This window comes from Ochotona princeps, chromosome 14 (assembly GCF_030435755.1).
Source record: "Ochotona princeps isolate mOchPri1 chromosome 14, mOchPri1.hap1, whole genome shotgun sequence".
In the NCBI taxonomy this organism is placed as follows: Eukaryota; Metazoa; Chordata; class Mammalia; order Lagomorpha; family Ochotonidae; genus Ochotona; species Ochotona princeps.
In genome coordinates this window covers 29,713,300-29,730,034 of record NC_080845.1, presented here as the reverse complement: position 1 = coordinate 29,730,034, position 16,735 = coordinate 29,713,300, and the positions used below count along the sequence as shown (strand labels likewise).

General features: G+C 51.4%; 1 protein-coding gene across 2 annotated transcripts; it reads right to left on the bottom strand.

Annotated features, from left to right (window-relative positions):
• Positions 1–2,103: 2,103 nt before the first annotated feature.
• SLC25A51 (solute carrier family 25 member 51) lies at positions 2,104–14,672 on the bottom strand. Of its 2 annotated transcripts, none has more exons than XM_058672710.1 (3): positions 14,493–14,672; positions 10,661–10,786; positions 2,104–3,717 (listed from the first exon to the last, which is right to left on the bottom strand). In XM_058672710.1, the coding sequence occupies exon 3, from the start codon at positions 3,702–3,704 to the stop codon at positions 2,796–2,798; it is 909 nt and encodes a 302-aa protein (XP_058528693.1). In that variant the 5' UTR covers positions 3,705–3,717; positions 10,661–10,786; positions 14,493–14,672; the 3' UTR covers positions 2,104–2,795. The 2 variants fall into 2 exon arrangements, with proteins under 2 accessions (XP_058528693.1, XP_058528692.1); XM_058672709.1 differs by having other exon boundaries at positions 2,104–3,731; positions 14,493–14,671.
• Positions 14,673–16,735: the final 2,063 nt, after the last annotated feature.

The following is a 16,735-nucleotide window of genomic DNA, read 5'->3' as shown; positions in this document are numbered from 1 at the left end:
TTCCATGTGTACTCACCTACACAGAAGGAGAGAGGAATATCTGAACTAGAAATCAAGTCAGTCCTTAACCCTTTATCCCCGGTATCACTTCCATGAAGCCTTCGTGGAGACCCCACACAAGCCCCGGGCTCCAGTACTTTGTCCCCACGGAGTGGATGTAGGAACAATGCTGAAGGCAGCCGGCCCCGGCCCCACCCCCTCATTTCACAGCCTGTCTTGCTCCCCATTCTTCAACACTCTCGCCTCCTCACACCGCACTACAGCCCGGGCACTGCAGTATTGTACCACTTGCACCCCATCCTGCCTTATTGCACAGTTCATAACAGACAGTGAGCGATTAGACCAGCAAACAGGAATTAAGGTGGGCATTGCCTACTTCAGCAAAAATGCCAGCATTATCCCCACCATGAACGAAACCAGCCACACACACACACACACACACACACACACACCACCTCACAACGGCTGTGTTTGTGATGCTGCCCTGAGGCAGCTCAGGCCACGCTCTGCGTGCTAAATACAGAAGCCCCACTACTAGGGGTGTCAGGCCCTGAGGGGGCGGGGGGCAGGGGCGTGTGCTTGGCAGCACCTGTGACACATGCCTGTCACAGGGCCCTGTTGAAAGCTTTCCCATCATGTTCACCTTTACACAGAAGGTAAAAAGGTAGCGAGAATCCCTTATGAAGAACACGTTTGGATGGAAAAGATCAAAGCTGTTGGCCACAAGTTCTATTCAATCTTTTTTGTCAAATTTTATGTCTACACGACAACACAAAACTAGCCCTGGTAATGTATCTGCAGTTTGGTCTTCAAAAGCTGTAAAAAGGGACAAGTTAAAAAAAAAAAAAACTAAATTTAAAACCATTAAAAATTTTTCAATGCCATGTATCAGAGACAGCAAAAACCAAAGCATTTCTGCATTTCTTAAATGGTGACAGACCTGTATTTTGGAAAAAGTGCTTTAGACTGCAATCCTACCACCTGCCTGGAGTGTGAAGACCAAGGCTGCCCAGGAGGGAGTGTGTTCTTGGGGCTGGGCTGCAACACGGGCTAACTGCCCTGGCCTTGCTGAGCACCTAGCTGTGGCCTGAGTGTGAGTCCCATGAAGGACTGGTCAGTCCCTTCTTCCCCTGTGGATGTCCACTCCCCAACTAGCCAGCGGGCCAGGAGGAGCTCCTGGTGTAGCTCTACCTGATGTCCTGTTACGAAGACCTGGCCTCCCGTGTCTTGCTCTCTGCACAGTTCACGTTGTCTCCAGTACAGTTCTAACAGGTGCTGCGAGGTCACAGGACTGCGCTCCAGTCCTGTCCGCTTCCCCTGGCTTGAAGGGGGTGCTGGCTTTCCCTGAAAGTTTGGCAGGGAAAAGCAGTGGAGAAGCAGGCTTTACTGGGGTCGGAGGTGCACGCCCTCAAGGTGGCTGCCCAGAAAGGAGACAGTAACAGCAAACTCGGGGACGCCGCCTTGCTGGGTGACATCTACGGAGGGGGTGGGGTCCTGAGACTCAGGGACCACTTTTCCAGTGTGTTTCCTTCATTTCCTTAGCGATTCTATGGATGTGTGAGTCGCTGTTTTATGTTGGAAAACTCATAAATGTGTCCAATTTCTTTGACAGATACGAGCATTTAAGTGAGGGTGAGGATCCAACCTTTAGAATTCAAAACTATCTGGAAATATCTCTATATACGGCCAGTTCTCAGATCTGTTGTGATGACATGGCGGGTCAAAATGCTGGCATCTGGTCTCTAGGTCTGAGAGTAAAAGAGAGGACAGGTCAGACCCCGTGTGCCCACTTCCCCTGCAGCAGGGAGAAACTGGGAGAAAAAAACAAAACAAAAAAACCCTGGGACATAAACGGACTTTCAAAATAAAACTGCATGGAAGTGCTTGTTTATTTCTCAAAAACCTAGTTTTGAGAGAACAGGAGCTCGAATGAGACCAATTTCTACTCGAAGGGAAAAGAAAGCTGCTTCCTAAGTTGGCACCAAGAATTCTGAGAAGCCAAGCAAAACAGAATTGCAAGTATCAGCAATCCACAATATCTCAACAGGATGAAGCACCTGTTAAGCAACAGTTAGGCCTTTCCGCCTTTTGGCAGTGAAAAAAAACAACCACAAGGCTTTGGAAGGGCTTAGGCCATGTTCCAAACGAAACAGAAAACCTACGAAGTTGAAAAACAAACAGCGATTTCTACCAGCTGCTCGACTCAGCCCTCTCCACGCAGAAACAGGTGCATGACGTGACGGTGATGCTGACTTGGTGCGGTGTCACAACTGAATGCACACTTCCTTGTGACAGTTTGTACCCTAGAGCTGGTCCCACCTCTGGCCTGCCCCTCTGTTCCACACCAAGTGTATGTGTTGAGTTCACAAAGATCAACAACCCTTTTCCTCTGCCCCTGAGGGCAGGGATTCGAGAAATGAAAGAAGTCCTGGCACCCCGTGAGCCCTGGACCAGTCCTGGCCATGTAGGCTGAATTCCAAAGGCTCAGGGACTGTGATGGGGAAAAGCCCATGGTATGGCTACCAAGGATTCCTGTCTGGACGTACAGCTGTCGCCAGGCTGGCAGCGAAACGCTCCTGCAGAGGACAGACAAAACCAGCCCCTTCTAGCTTCCTACTGGAACCTTGAGTTCTCTTTCTGTTGATGGCTGAAGGAAAACAGTTTCATCCATAACCCACTGTGGCCTAGACCTAGGATGCCAATCGGTATTTGGGCCAAGTGGAAATGCGGCCTGGTGGCCTTCTTGCTGGGTCTACGCAGCTGATGACGGCACCTCCCTGGTGGGAAAGCCCTTCTCATATGACCTTTAGCAGGAACTCGTACGTTGCATTGATGATGCCCCATGAGATGAGGGAGCGGTGGTAGTTCAGATGGGCGCCTCTGAAGAGGTTTATCAGCTTCCGGTCCCGTTCCAGCCAGATGGTTTTGAAGACCTTGGGGAAAGACTGGAAGTCCCCTCCGATCTGGGACTGGATGCGAGTTTTCACGACATTAATTGGGAAGAACAAGAAGCCTAGCATGGCACCCAGGAGGCCCCCACAGATGAAGTCGTTGACCAGATGGGCACTGTGACTTGTGGCGGTGGGCAAGTACTCCTTGATGGGACCCCGCAGGCCAAAAAAAAGGACATTGCTGAATCCATTCCGGAAGAGGATGGGCACAAGGCCCCGGTAGTACTCACCAATGCCATGGGGCCGCAGCGCCCGGAAGGCTTGGTAGGTGTTGGTAAACTTGTCGTGGTGCCGGTGGTCTTGCAGCAGCGTCTGTACTCTCTCCAGTGGTGTGAAGATGGCCTCCGTCGTGCCTGCCAGCACGGCTGCCACGCCGCGGGTTGCGAATGTGGGCGCGCTCACGTGCTTGCCCAGCAGGCAGGACAGGTCCTCGTACAGGCCGAACATGAGCGCCAGCGTGGTGGTCTTCTGCAGCAGCGGCGGCAGGATGCCGCGGTACAGGTTCCGCAGCCCATCCCTGCGCAGCTGCAGCACAGCATCGCGTGTCCTGATGCCGTAGAGCTGCTGCCGGAAGAGGACCTTCTGGATGGGGAAGGTGATGGCCACGTTGTTAAAGGCTGCGCAGCAGCCGCACAGGTAGTGCCTCATGTCGCCCACGTTGGCGATGTGGGGCGCCAGGTCCTGCTTCGGGGACGCCAGGATGGGCGGCCTCTTCTCATGAGCTTCAGAATCCATCATGTTGCTCCAAGTCATTTCTCATGAAGGACTTTTTTTTTTAATCTGCAGACAATAAACGACAATGGGTAAACCTTTCGCAGAGAGCTGAACACACTGAGCCTCCTCCCTAATCTCTCCTCCAGTTTCTGGACACGCATTCCCTGTTAGACTGTATCAGTGGGTCTCGGGTATCTTGAGAGGTGATCCCACAGGGTTGCCCCCTTCCCGCATGACTGGGGGTGAGGCTACACTTCATGCACACACTCCAGCCGCACCAGCTGAGGACGGACTGCAGATGCGCACAGGAAACTCCATCTAATTTTGAAAGCAGGGAGAAGGCATAGTCCTTTTCAATGAAAATCTGATATGTTAACATATTATGGACTTATTGTCGTTATGTGAAAAAACAACATTTACAATTTCTGTTTTTGGGGTAGTTCTGTGGTGTAATGAGTTAAGCTGCCACCTGGATGATACCAGTTTAAGTCCTGGCTGTTCTGCTTCCGATCCAGCTCCCTGCTAATGCTCCTGGGAAAGTATCAGAGGATGGCCTGAGGGTCTGGGCCCCTGCTCTCAGGAGGTGGAAGACCCAGATGAAGCTCCTGGCTTCTCGCCTTGGCCACTGAGGCCATGTGGGGAGTGAACCAGTGGTGGAAGACCTCTCTTATCTCTCCCTCTCTCTATAAACCTGCCTTCCAAATAAATAAAATAAACCCTTAAAAAAAATTCTGCTTTCAACTCATAAAATATTTTACCAAAGTCTACAGGACTTTCAGGATGTAAAGGAGCCCTGAGCCCCACTGGACAACATTGCCTAGTCCTACTTAGATGTACTGCATATCTACCAATACAACCCTTGCTGCGTGTCAGAGAGCCAAAGACCAGGAACTCACAGACTGGCAGGAGAATCTGCTAAGGTAAGCAATGGCACCCCCAGTAGCCCCGTGTATGTCTGTGTCGGGGGTGATGGGCACTGAGCATGCACCCTGGGAGGAGCAGGTGTGGCAGAGCATGGCTGAGGCTGGCCTGCAGGTGTGCACTAGGCCTACACTTGCCCCCTCTTCACTCTCAAAACAACTCCATGAAAGGGGTAAAACCCAACATTCTCCTTCATTCAGTTACGTTAGTCACTGGTGGAGTTGACAATCTGAAGTGACATAGACTCCAGAGCTCACAACCCTGCCACCACACCCTGGATGGCAATGACCCTGGGAGGCTGCCCTGAGGGAAAAGATGGCCACCTCAGATAATGCAGACAAGGACGCAGTGCCTAAGTACACAGGCTTATTCCCTGAGTTTGCTCCAAGGCCAAGCCCCACTTCGTAATACACCTGCTTCCATGAAATGTAAGGTGTGTCTGGTCAGTCATCTAAATGGATTCTCCCTATGACCTGACCCACCCACCCTTTCCCCAAAACAGATCCAAATTCCCACACCACAGATGGTCCTAGAAATCATAAGCATCTTTATTATATTTTAAATCCAGCAGGCTAAATATTTTTAATTTCTCAACAGTAAAGAATCATATTTAACTAAAATACTAACAGAAGATCAAATAACCTGATTGAAACAATGGGCCAGGGACCTGAATCAACATTTCCTTGAATATGATGTACAAATAGCAAGGAGAGTAGAAAGATGTCCTAACATCACTAAGCATCAGAGAAACACAAATCAATCCTCCAATTGTACACCAAACACTCCACACCCATTGATGATCAAAAACAAAACAAAAACTCCAAAATGCAGAAGGTGACAATTCTGAGTGAGGACGTGAATTTGGAACCCTGGTGCACTGCTGATAGGATGGCGAAATGGTACAAACACAAAGAAAAACAGCATGGTGGTGGCTCCTCAAAAAACTAGACAGAACCTCCATGGGATCCGGCAATCCCACTACTGGTATCTAACCAAAGTAAGCGGAAGTAGACCCTGCTGGGGCAGTTTCCCTACAGCAGCAGTCACAACAGTCAAGAAGGAAGCAGCCCAAACACATCCGAGGGCCCAATAGGAAGCACACAAGTCTGTTACAGCCAAGGGCAGGCAGCCACAGCGACAGAAGGAAGCAGCCCTGTTTAGCCCCAGGCTGTAGGGACTGGCTGAGAACCAGCTAGAGCTCACACATGACCTCCATAACATGGTTCCTCCCAAGATCCACAGATTCAACTACCAGGCAGTCACAACGATGCTCACAATAAAAATGCTGACTACAAACTAAACGCTCATCAGTAATAGCCATGCGTCTTCAGGATGAATCCATAGGACAGGCTATTTTGCTGCACAGATGTTACAATAGCAGCAGGGAGGGGCAGTCGCTACAGTCAGGAAGACACTACTTTGGGATGCCCACATCCCATGCTGAATGCATGGTGGGCACCTAGCTCTGTCTTTGGGCCAGCTTCCTGCTGATGTACACCCTGGGAAGGTGGCAGACAATGGTTCAGGGCTTAGGGCAGGACCACCCAAAGGGCAGACCTGGAACAAAATCCCAGCTCCTGGCTTTGGCGTGTTTCAGACCCGACTGGTGTGAGCACTTGAGGAGAGAACAAGTGGATGGAATCTCTCTGCCTTCCAAACAAACAGGAAAAAAAAAAATAAAAAGGAAATAAGAAATAAGTTTTAAAACTGATAAGTTTTTATCATTACAGTCCAGTCAGGAATCACATGTCCACACAGTCACCTGGCTGTCCCCAAGGAGCTTCACAGTGGTGGGGCAAAATCCTGGCACTGTCCATCTGGATGACCGTGGTGCATCCTGAGCCTGAGAAACATGGCATTTCACATGCCCGAGGAGACCTGCTGTGACAGGCGTGTCAGCACAGTACTAACAGCCAGGAAGCACTCGGATCTGGGAGGGAGTCACCTGTACTCAGCTGGGAGCAGCAAGATTCCTTTTTTTTTTTTTTAAAGATTTTATTATTATTGGAAAGCCGGATATACAGAGAGGAGGAGAGACACAGAGAGGAAGATCTTCCATCCGATGTTTCACTCCCCAAGTGAGCCGCAACAGGCTGGTGCGCGCCGATCCGATGCTGGGACCAGGAACCTCTTCCGGGTCTCCCACACGGGTGCAGGGTCCCAAAAATTTGGGCCGTCCTCGACTGCTTTCCCAGGCCACAAGCAGGGAGCTGGATGGGAAGTGGAGCTGCCGGGATTAGAACCAGCGCCCATATGGGATCCCGGGACGTTCAAGGCGAGGACTTTAGCTGCTAGGCCACGCCGCCGGGCCCCCCCTTTTTTTTTTTAAGATTTATTTATTTATTTTTGTTGGGAAGGCAGATTTACAGAGATCTTCTGTTCACTGATTCACTCCCCAAGTGGCCATAATGAGATGAGACAATCCAAACCAAGGAGCCAGGAGCTTCTTCTGGGTCTCCCGTGAGTGCAGGGTCCCAAGGCTTTAGGCTGTCCTCGATTGCTTTCCTAGGCCACAAGCAGGGAGCTGGATGGAAAGTGGAGCAGCTGGGATACAAACCAGTGACCATATGGGATCCTGGAGCTTGCAGGGGAAGGATCAGCCAGCTGAGCCATTGTGCCAGGCCCATGATGAGGTTCCTTAGAGCTGAACTGCTCAAGGATCCAGGAACAAACAACGAATGAGTCACTCATGTGAAAACCCACAGAAGGAACACCGGAGGGCTTAGGGGAAGAACTGGTAGACACTCCCCGTCTCCAGGCTCCAGCCTGCACAGCCCTCCTCCTTGGGTCTCTTGCAGCTCACTTGGCTTGGGCCTCATTCACTCCTTACTCCCTGCCCTCTTCCAACTGACCCATCATTTCAAGATGAAGTAAAAAGAGATGTTCTTATGTGAAAACAAGCAAGGTGCACAATGACCACTTTGAGATGTGTAATGAGCACAGAGAGCACTCTGAAGGGCCGCATGCCTTCAGGTGAAGGTCCTGCCCTACTGATCCCATCTCCTGTTTACATCACTGCTTCTGCTCTCTGTGTCCCTCTGAAACTAGGCCATGATGGGCAAACCTTAAACCCATTCCAACGAACACTGTTGTGCCCTTTAATAATGTGGAATAGGGCAGGCATGATGGCATAGCAAGTTACGCTGCTGCTTGGGATGCCAGCATGCTGGTCCTATCAGAGTTCCTGGGATCAAGTCCCACCTCTGCTTCTGAGCCAACTTCTGCTAACCTGCACCTGGTAGGAACAGGTGGTGGTTCAATACGTGGGGCCCTGTTACTCAGGTAGAAGACTCACAAGGAATCTCTGGCTCCTGATTCAGGGCTGACCCAGTCCCAACTGTTTTGCGCATTTGTGAAACAGGATGGAAGAGCTCTGTCACTCTACCTTACAAATAAGTAAATAAAGTTTGAAAAAATTCCATGAATTTCCTAATTTTCATGAGTTTCCAAAATTTTTCTGTTGGAACTTATGTTTTTCCCTTACTGAACTATAAAATATTCTCACACATGAAGAGCAATACTGCTCAAATTGTGGCAAATGCTTTTGCCACCTTGTCTGTACCATCGTCGTGATACCCAAGTTCTTGAAGTGGATGTCAGAACTGCCTGCCAGGAGAGCAGCAATCAGCCTCCCAGCCGACACCGCATCCCACAGCGCAGCTCCGGCTCCCGACTCCAGCTTCTGGCCACTGCAGACCCTGGCGGCAGCAGTGAGGGCTCCACTGAGTGGGTTCTTGCCATGTTCCCACCTTCTGGCCCTGGCCAGGATTGCTGATACCTCGGGAATGAGCAGGCAGGTAGATCTGTCTCTCAAAAACAGAATGAGGGGATGGTATCGCGATATAGCACCATGTGTGATGTGAACATACTGTATGAGTGTTGGTTTGACTCCTGGCTCCACGTCTGCTCTAGCTCCCAGTTTCATGAGCCAGAGAAAGCAGTGGGGGACAGTTCAAGTACTCAGGGCCTTGCCACCAAGTGGTAGATGAATTGGCTGGAGTCCCAGGCATTTGGCTTCAGCCTGACCCAAGCCTGGCCGCTGTGCCCATTTGGAGAGTGAGCCAGTGGATAGAAGATCTCCATCTCTCCCTCTCTGTAACACTGCCTTGCAAATCATTTAATCAATTAAAAAAAAAAAAACCTACCCCACAAAAACAATCTTCTTTGGCTTATAGATCTTACGTCTGCCTTGGCAGGACTTTATTATTCCTAAATTATAAGCAGCTAATCCAGGCATGCTTCCAGAACATCTAAGCTATCCCTTATCATCCACACCTTCACCTTGTGAATTTCCAGTACAAGCAGTGGGACTAAGATAAGAGACTGCCAACATCGCTGACTAATGCATTTGCTTTCCATTGGCAGTTTGCTTAATCTAAACACTTAGAGCATTTGCTTTTTTCCCCTTCATTTCATTCTTTTCCCACACTGATCCAGTACTAACCTGCTTTAGCCAACTGTAGCACCAAATGCTCTCAGCAGAGCCAAGTCTATCTCACAAGGGCATGGTGTCTTCCCATCTACAACTTCATGGCTCTGAAGTACTTTTTTGGTGAAGTCCAGGCTACCTCTGGCACTGAGCAGTTTTCACCTTTTCAGCCACTAGCTATGAATAGGTTGCTCATTCTAGCACATTTTTTGTCCGCACATGAAAAAGTTCCCCATTCTTGTGCCTGGAGCTCAGACTCAGCCAACCGAGCCCTCCCACTATTTCTCAGCTTTCCGGGAGACTGCTCTCAGCTCTGACCACATGCGATAGTGCTCGCAGAGCATTCTGCCTGCTTTTCAGCAAGGGAGTTCTGCTTTCTTCCTTCTCACTGGGTTAACTAAGGCTTCCTGGAGTAAAACTGAATTATGGTAAGATGAACATCTCATAATTTTTCTTGACTTTTGGGGAAACTCTGCCAGAGATTACCATTAGGCATGATGCTGGCTTCCACTTTGAACAACAGGAAGTTCTTGTCATCTGAGGGTTCATAATCCAGGTCCCAGTGGCTTTGCGGAGACCAAGCAACATGACACAGCTGAGTCATGCAAGGTCAGTTCCTGCTCCCTATTCACCCCCATGTGTCTCAGGGGCACAGACATGAAGGACGGTGCCCAAGCCCACTGCTCTGATCTGATAAACTACACTAAAACCACAAAACTTCATGCTCATCCAAATACAAAGGCGGCAATAAAAGCATAAATTCTTGCCCCCACCACAGTTGACTATAAAACTGTGGCATTCGTTAAAATAGATTCCATTTTTCTAGTACTAATGCTCAGCTTAGCATAGGAAACATACACTTCTGTGTGCCTGAGTTCAGCCACTGTCACTCATGCAGGGGCAACCCTGCGCTTGGGTGAAATGCAGGAAGCCTCCGTGATCCCAGGCCACACCCACTGTTTGACCTCTGATGTCACTCCCCTCTCTGACTCACTCTCCTTGTTTTGAACAGGATGCTGCCCACCCTTCAGACTGGCTCTGCTGAGTGAACACAGGTCAGGTATCAGAGAGGACTGTGTGGGGTACAGAAGGGACACACCAGGACCAGCTGTTGGTATGTTTTTTTCTGAAGCCCTGAGTGGGTGTGCACCATACCTCAATCTATATGGTTGGACTGTGTCCTAATAACCACCTTGGAAAACACCCTAAGTTAAAGGGGAATTTGATACACTCTACCCACTCTCGAGCTCCTCAGCCTCACAGACCCAATGAGTTGCATCTGCCAAGGAAAAAAATCAAAATTCAGGGTGCGCTGCAAAGGCCCATGGGCCATTTTCTGCACCATCACAGACCTGAAAGATTGTCACCTGAACAATCAGAGCAATCAGAAGTCGCAGAGACTGTTAGGTTAGCAAGCTGCCTGGCTGTTTCCTTAGCTGATGGGGATAATGGGGATGAATGCTACCTGGCCATCTCTTCTCACTGGCTAGCAACTGTTTCTAATTTTCCCTTCACTATTCCTATCACTATTCCTATCAGGCTTCTGGTTTCAGTGCTACCTTCTGCTCAGGCCCAGCATGAGCATTCCCCTGGCCCCCTGGCTGTGGAATCAGTTATGTGATCCTTGGGATTTCAAAGGACTCACCTGTCACCCCACCTGAGCCTGCTGCTTGGAAGCCACAGAGACTTCTGTTGGCTTTCCTGACCTCTGCCATGGTTCCTGGGTTGGCTGGACTCTGTCTTTGGCAGTCCGCTGCAATAACTGGGTTTCCTAGAGGAGGGGGGCGAAAAGGAAAGTCTGGTTTAAATTCCACAGCCTTATAAAGTGCTTTATGTCAATCCCAGCGACCAGCATGAGCATAAGCTGATTGGTGTTGCGGACGGTGTCGGACTATGTACTAGCAAACTCGCACAAGAATCAGGCCTGGGATCATCTCGGACGAAGTTTCTTTGGAGATCCCTCCAACTGAACTGCTGATCTTAGAACCCCAACCATGAAGAGACTGTCAGCCAGTGGACTCTGAATAGGGTTCATTGCGATTGGAACTGAGAGATTGGCAGCAATCCAGAACTGATGAACTATCAAAACTGTATGAGCAGGACCCTCAGAGCGCGCCTCCCGTTGGGGATCTGGGATAGGTGGGAGGTTGGGTGGGGCTTTTCCCTTTGTTTTTTTCCCTGACCCCAGATACAGGGAAAAATGATATTGGTGTGGAAACAATGGTATTACCCACTTTCACCCTGTACCCTTGACCCTTTGTTCCCTAATCAACTAAGTAAGATTATTAAAAAATTGTTAAAAAAAAATAAAGTGCTTTATGTTTTAAAAAGTTACTTGCAGGGCCCAGCATGGTAGCCTAGTGGCTAAATTCCTGGGCGTGCATGTGCCTGGACCCCATATGGGCGCCAGTTCATACCCTAGCTGCTCCACTTACCATCCAGCTCCCTGCTTGTGGCCTGGGAAAGTAGTCGAGGATGGCCCAAAGCTTGGGACTCTGTATCTGTGTGGGAGACTCGCAAGAGGTTCCAGGCTCCTGGTTTTGGATCAGCTCAGCTCTGGCGGTGTGGCCACTTGGGGATTGAACCAGCAGATGGAAGATCTTTCTCTCTGTATTTCCTTCTCTGTAAATCTGTCTTCCCAATTAAAAAAAATAAATAAATCTTAAAAGAAAAACCAGTTATTTGCAACCTTGTGCCTTTATGTTCTATTTTCTTCTGGAGGAGAGTACCCAGTTTACCTACTTTTATATTCGTCTGACCTCCAGCAGAGTCTGTTCTACTATCCATTTATTATGTCTTTCATCTTTGAAACTTTTTTTTAAAGATTTATTTATTTATTTATTTCTTATAAAGATTTATTTTTATTGGAAAGTCAGATATACAGAGAGGAGGAGAGACAGAGAGGAAGATCTTCCATCCGATGGTTCACTCCCCAAGTGACCGCAATGGCCAGGGCTGAGCCAATCCGAAGCCAGGAGCCAGGAGCTCTTCCAGGTCTCTCATGCGGGTGCAGGGTCCCAAGGCTTTGGGCTGTCCTCAGCTGCTTTCCCAGGCCACAAGTAGGGAGCTGGATGGGAAGCAAGGCCACTGGGATTAGAACCGGTGCCTACATGGGATCCTGGTGGCGCATGCAAGGCGAGGACTTTAGCCACTATACTATTACGCCGGGCCCTACGCTTTTCATTTTTACTGGAATATTTTACTACTTTCTCAAATTGTGCAAATGACAGGTACTTCATCTAGTGTGTACTGACTCTCAGTAACAAAGCAGAAAACTGGCTAAGGAAGCCAGTCATTCATGGACTACAAAATCAAAGTGTTCTAAGAAAATTTATTTTTAAAAATTGATTTATGGGCCCAGCGGCGTGGCCTAGCAGCTAAAGTCCTCACCTTGAACGCCCCGGGATCCCATATGGGCGCCGGTTCTAATCCTGGCAGCTCCACTTCCCATCCAGCTCCCTGCTTGTGGCCTGGGAAAGCAGTTGAGGATGGCCCAAAGCTTTGGGACCCTGCACCCACGTGGGAGACCCGGAAGAGATTCTTGGTTCCCGACATCGGATCGGCACGCACTGGCCCGTTGCGGCTCACTTGGGGAGTGAATCATCGGACGGGAAATCTTCTTCTCTGTCTCTCCTCCTCTCTCTGTATATCTGACTTTGTAATAAAAATAAATAAATCTTTAAAAAAATTGATTTATTTGAAGGGGTTGGGAGAGGCAGAGAGAACAGAAAGCTGTCTTCCATCTACTGGCTCACTCCTATGGGGCTGCAACAGTCATGGCTGAGGCGTGTTGAAGTCAGATGCCACAACTCCCACAGGGTGTCCCACAGCAGTGGCCGAGGCTCCAGTTTTTGGGTCATCCTCACCGGCTTTCCAGGCACATTATAGGGAACTAGATCAGAAATGGAGGAGCCACATTAGGGCTCCTATGGGATGGCAATGTGGCAGGTGGCAGTTTAACTTGCTGCACCACGTCTCCGGCCCCTATTTTAAGACTTCTAAGAACACTAAAGCACATTATAATCTGAGTTTCAACAAGTAAACCTGGATGGGAACGAGGGATGTTATGAAACCCTTCTGGCCTTGGGGCATTCAGGCTGCCCTCTAGTTCCCAGCTGCACACCACGGTGTGAACCGGCTCTTGGCGAAGCAGTGGGAAGACAGTGTGCACAGAACTCTGGGGCAGAGCAGCTTGCAATTATTTGCACTGTGAACACAACTAAATTTGTGTTTTAACTGAACTAACTTAGGTATTTAAAATCTTCAACAAGGAAAAAAAATAAATAAAATCTTCAACAAGGATAACTTTCTGCAAAATTAACCCCTGTAACTTGACCCTTATCAGCTACCCAAAGCACCATGTCTCAACCAAGGCAGTAGCGAGTGCCGAACTTCTGTGGCCTAAGAAGGTATAAAGTCCGAAAAAACTCACTGTAATTTATAACCCCCGCGGGCTGCACGCGCTCAGATGTGACCCCGGCACGAAGGTCTCAGCGCAGAAACTGGGCAAGAGGGCGAATGTAGCTCTCCAGGGATGTCAAGTCCCACGGCTCTGCCCGGGGTTCTGGTCCTGGCTACCACGACTTGAAATCCACTCCTCGGAGCTCAGGTACACAGCAGATGCAGGAAACATCGTTTCCCTTTGAGATGCGCTAGGGAACCCCAAAGTCCTAACATGGAGTTAGAACCCGTAAGGGACTGGGACCGCACGCTTGAGCTTCACGAGATACAAGCCAGGGCAGGCTCAAACTGCCAAGGTGACCATCGATTTTTTTCCGAGGGTTTCTCTTCACAGGTACACAAGACTGAGGAGGGCTCAAGACCAGCTGGGTAGAGCCATATGGCACCAAACAAAGCTCCCGCGGAAAGTGTAAACACAGCTGATGCGCTGACACACCCCAGGCAGTCACACTTTGCACCAGATGATCCGCACGCGGACGGCCACCCCCAGGTTCACCCCGAAAAGCCCTGCATCCCCCACCAAGCTTCCCATAAGGCTGTAAACACGGTATCGCACAGCAAGCGTTCTCAGGGAGTCCAGTGCACGGTCCTCCCAATCGGTGAAAAGAGATATAGCAGCAGGTCGGACCCGACCGCCATCACCAAGGCAACCTTGGGTCTCCGACACTCCGGGGTGAGGAGTCCCCAGGGAAGCCGGCCGGATGCCCGGTCACCCAGGGTTGGGGGAGGCCCTGCGAGGAGCGTCCTTGCCCTGGTGGGTCCGCGCGTCCCAAGGACCAGCACAGCCGCCCGCGCCAGGGAAGCAGCCCGGTGAGCCCTGCGGGAACGCGGCAGCCCAGCCGCTCCTCGCTGCGCGCACCGCCCCGGGCGGGGCCTGCAGCCGCCGGGCCCGAAGAGCCGGGGCTCGCCCCGGGGCGCAGGGGGCACTGGCTGGGCTGCGAGGAGGGAGGCTGCTCCCTCGGCTGCCCCGCCTCCCCACCTGGGACCGGGGGCGCCCCTCTCCTCCCCGCACTCACCCATCGCCGCGGGCGCCCAGGCCCGGAGCCGCGCAGGACGCCCAGCGAGCGGCCCGGAGCGCCGGCAGCCCCCGCGCAGGCGCACACCTCGGCCGAGCCGCCGGTCACGTGACAGGAGCCCTGCGCCCGCCCCGGGCCTCCCGGCGTCCGCAGGCGGCCGGTGGGGCTGCGGGCCTCCCCGGGTCGCTGTCCACCGGGCTCGGGCAGAGGGTCACCCCGTCAGGCTCCGGGATCCCGCCAACTGGGGCACGGAATCCCGGACGCCGTACGGTGGCCTCACCGGTCCAGAAACAGCCGGTGCCTTCTGGAGCGGTGTCAGGGCGCGTGCGCGGACTGTGGCACCGTGCCCAGGGCTGGCTCGTCTATCGGGGTTTTGGCTGGGGACGGGATTAGGGTCCCCAAGACGTCCGATGCAGGCGCAGACCCGCTCCGGGGAAGGCTCCTCAACACACCAGACTGAACACCTAGAGCCCGGAGGAGGCTTTTCTCGTGGAGAGAAGCAGGAAGGAGGAAGAGGAGGAGTTTCGCACTCTGAGGTGATGGATTTCAAAGAGCTGGTGGCCGGGGCGGACACTCCTGGGCCCATGGACTATCAGAGGCAGACACCTGGTGCCTCATCAGAGCGCAGAAGGAAGAGCTCGGGAGCAATGAATGGGGCAGCAGTCAGGGAGAGGCGTTAACCACGAAATGGTGTTTGCCTGTGTGGTGCGACCGCCTTGTCTCATTCAAAAAAATAAAGAAGCCAGATAGCCACCTGGCATGTTGGTAAGCAGAGGCAACTAATACAAGATCAGAACACAGTGGTGGTTCCCTGAAACATACAGGCGGGGCATCCCTGACTCAGGAGCTCTGGGGTAGAGGGCTGCAGGCCACAATGGCCAGAGACCCCCAGGCCCTCCATTGGCTGGTCCTGGGCTGTGTGGAAGACCCAAGGCTTGGATGTCCTGATGCAAAACCCAGTTCCTGGGCATCCAGTCAGTGCCACCCCCACCCCCCATCGCTCCGCCTCCTCCACCCACACTCTTCCTGCTTATTCACTCCCTTCAACTGCTGTGCCTCTCTGCAGCCTGCACATGGCTTGTCGCTCCCAGCTCAGCAGCCTGCCGCGGCGCCCCTCAGCCTCTCTGTGCGTCAGCCCACGGCTGATCTCTCAGTGTTCTACCCATCCCTGTGTTTCTTTAACCCTGCCTTCTCCTTCACCATCCAGCCGTCACCAAACGTGGTAGCCCTTCAAGGTCCCATGGCCGCCTCCTCCTGAAGTCTTCCCTGATCACTCCACACTCTTGCCTTTGCCATTGGCACAAAGTTTGGGGAGGGGGACAAGGCTCTTTTGATTTCCCACCCCGTGTTATAGTCACCTGTGAAGGCATCTTTCCCACTGCCGGCTTGCAAAGGTGCTGGCTTTTCTCTGGTCCTCCAATTAAGTGCTTGCACCCCCCCCCCAAAAAAGGGGGGGTGCTGGGCAGAGTGTGCTTTAGAGAAACGGAGAGGAGTGCTAGTGAAACTGAGGATCTTGGGGCCAGTGCTATGGCATGGTGGGTCAGGTGCTACCTGCAGTGCTGGCATCTCATATGGGAGCCAGTTCGTGTTCTGGTTGCTCCGCTTCCAGTCCAGCTCCCTGCGAATGCACCTGGGAAAGTAGCAGAAGGTAGCTCTGTAGAAGAAGGGAGACCAGAAGAAGTTCCTGGCTGCAGATGGGCCCAGCTCTGGTCGTTGGGAGCTATTTAGGGATTTAATCAGTGGAGGGAAGATTTTTCTTTCTCTTTGTAAGTAACTCTGCCTTTCAGAAAAAAAAATTTTTTTAATTTAGATTTTATTTATTTTTATTGGAAAGTCATATTTACAGAAAGGAGAAAGATCTTATATCTGCTGGCTAACTCCCCAAGTAGCTGCAATGGCCAGAGCTGAGCTGATCCAAAGCCAGGAGCCAGGAGCTGCTTCCATGTCTCCCACGCGGGTGCAGGGTCCCAAGGCTTTGTGCCGTCTTCTGCTACTTTCCCAGGCCACAAGCAGGGAGCTCAATAGGAAGCGGGGCTACCGGGATTAGAACTGGTGTCCATATGGGATCCCGGGGCATACAAAGCAAGGACTTTAGCCACTAGGCTACCGTACCGGCCACCAGAGAAATCAATCTTTGAAAACTTAAGTGAGGATCTGGATTCTTAGGGAGGCAGAGAGGGGGAGCATGCTCGCATCTGGTGGCTGTTCCTTCAATGCCACAGTGGCCAAGGCGCTGGGCAGTC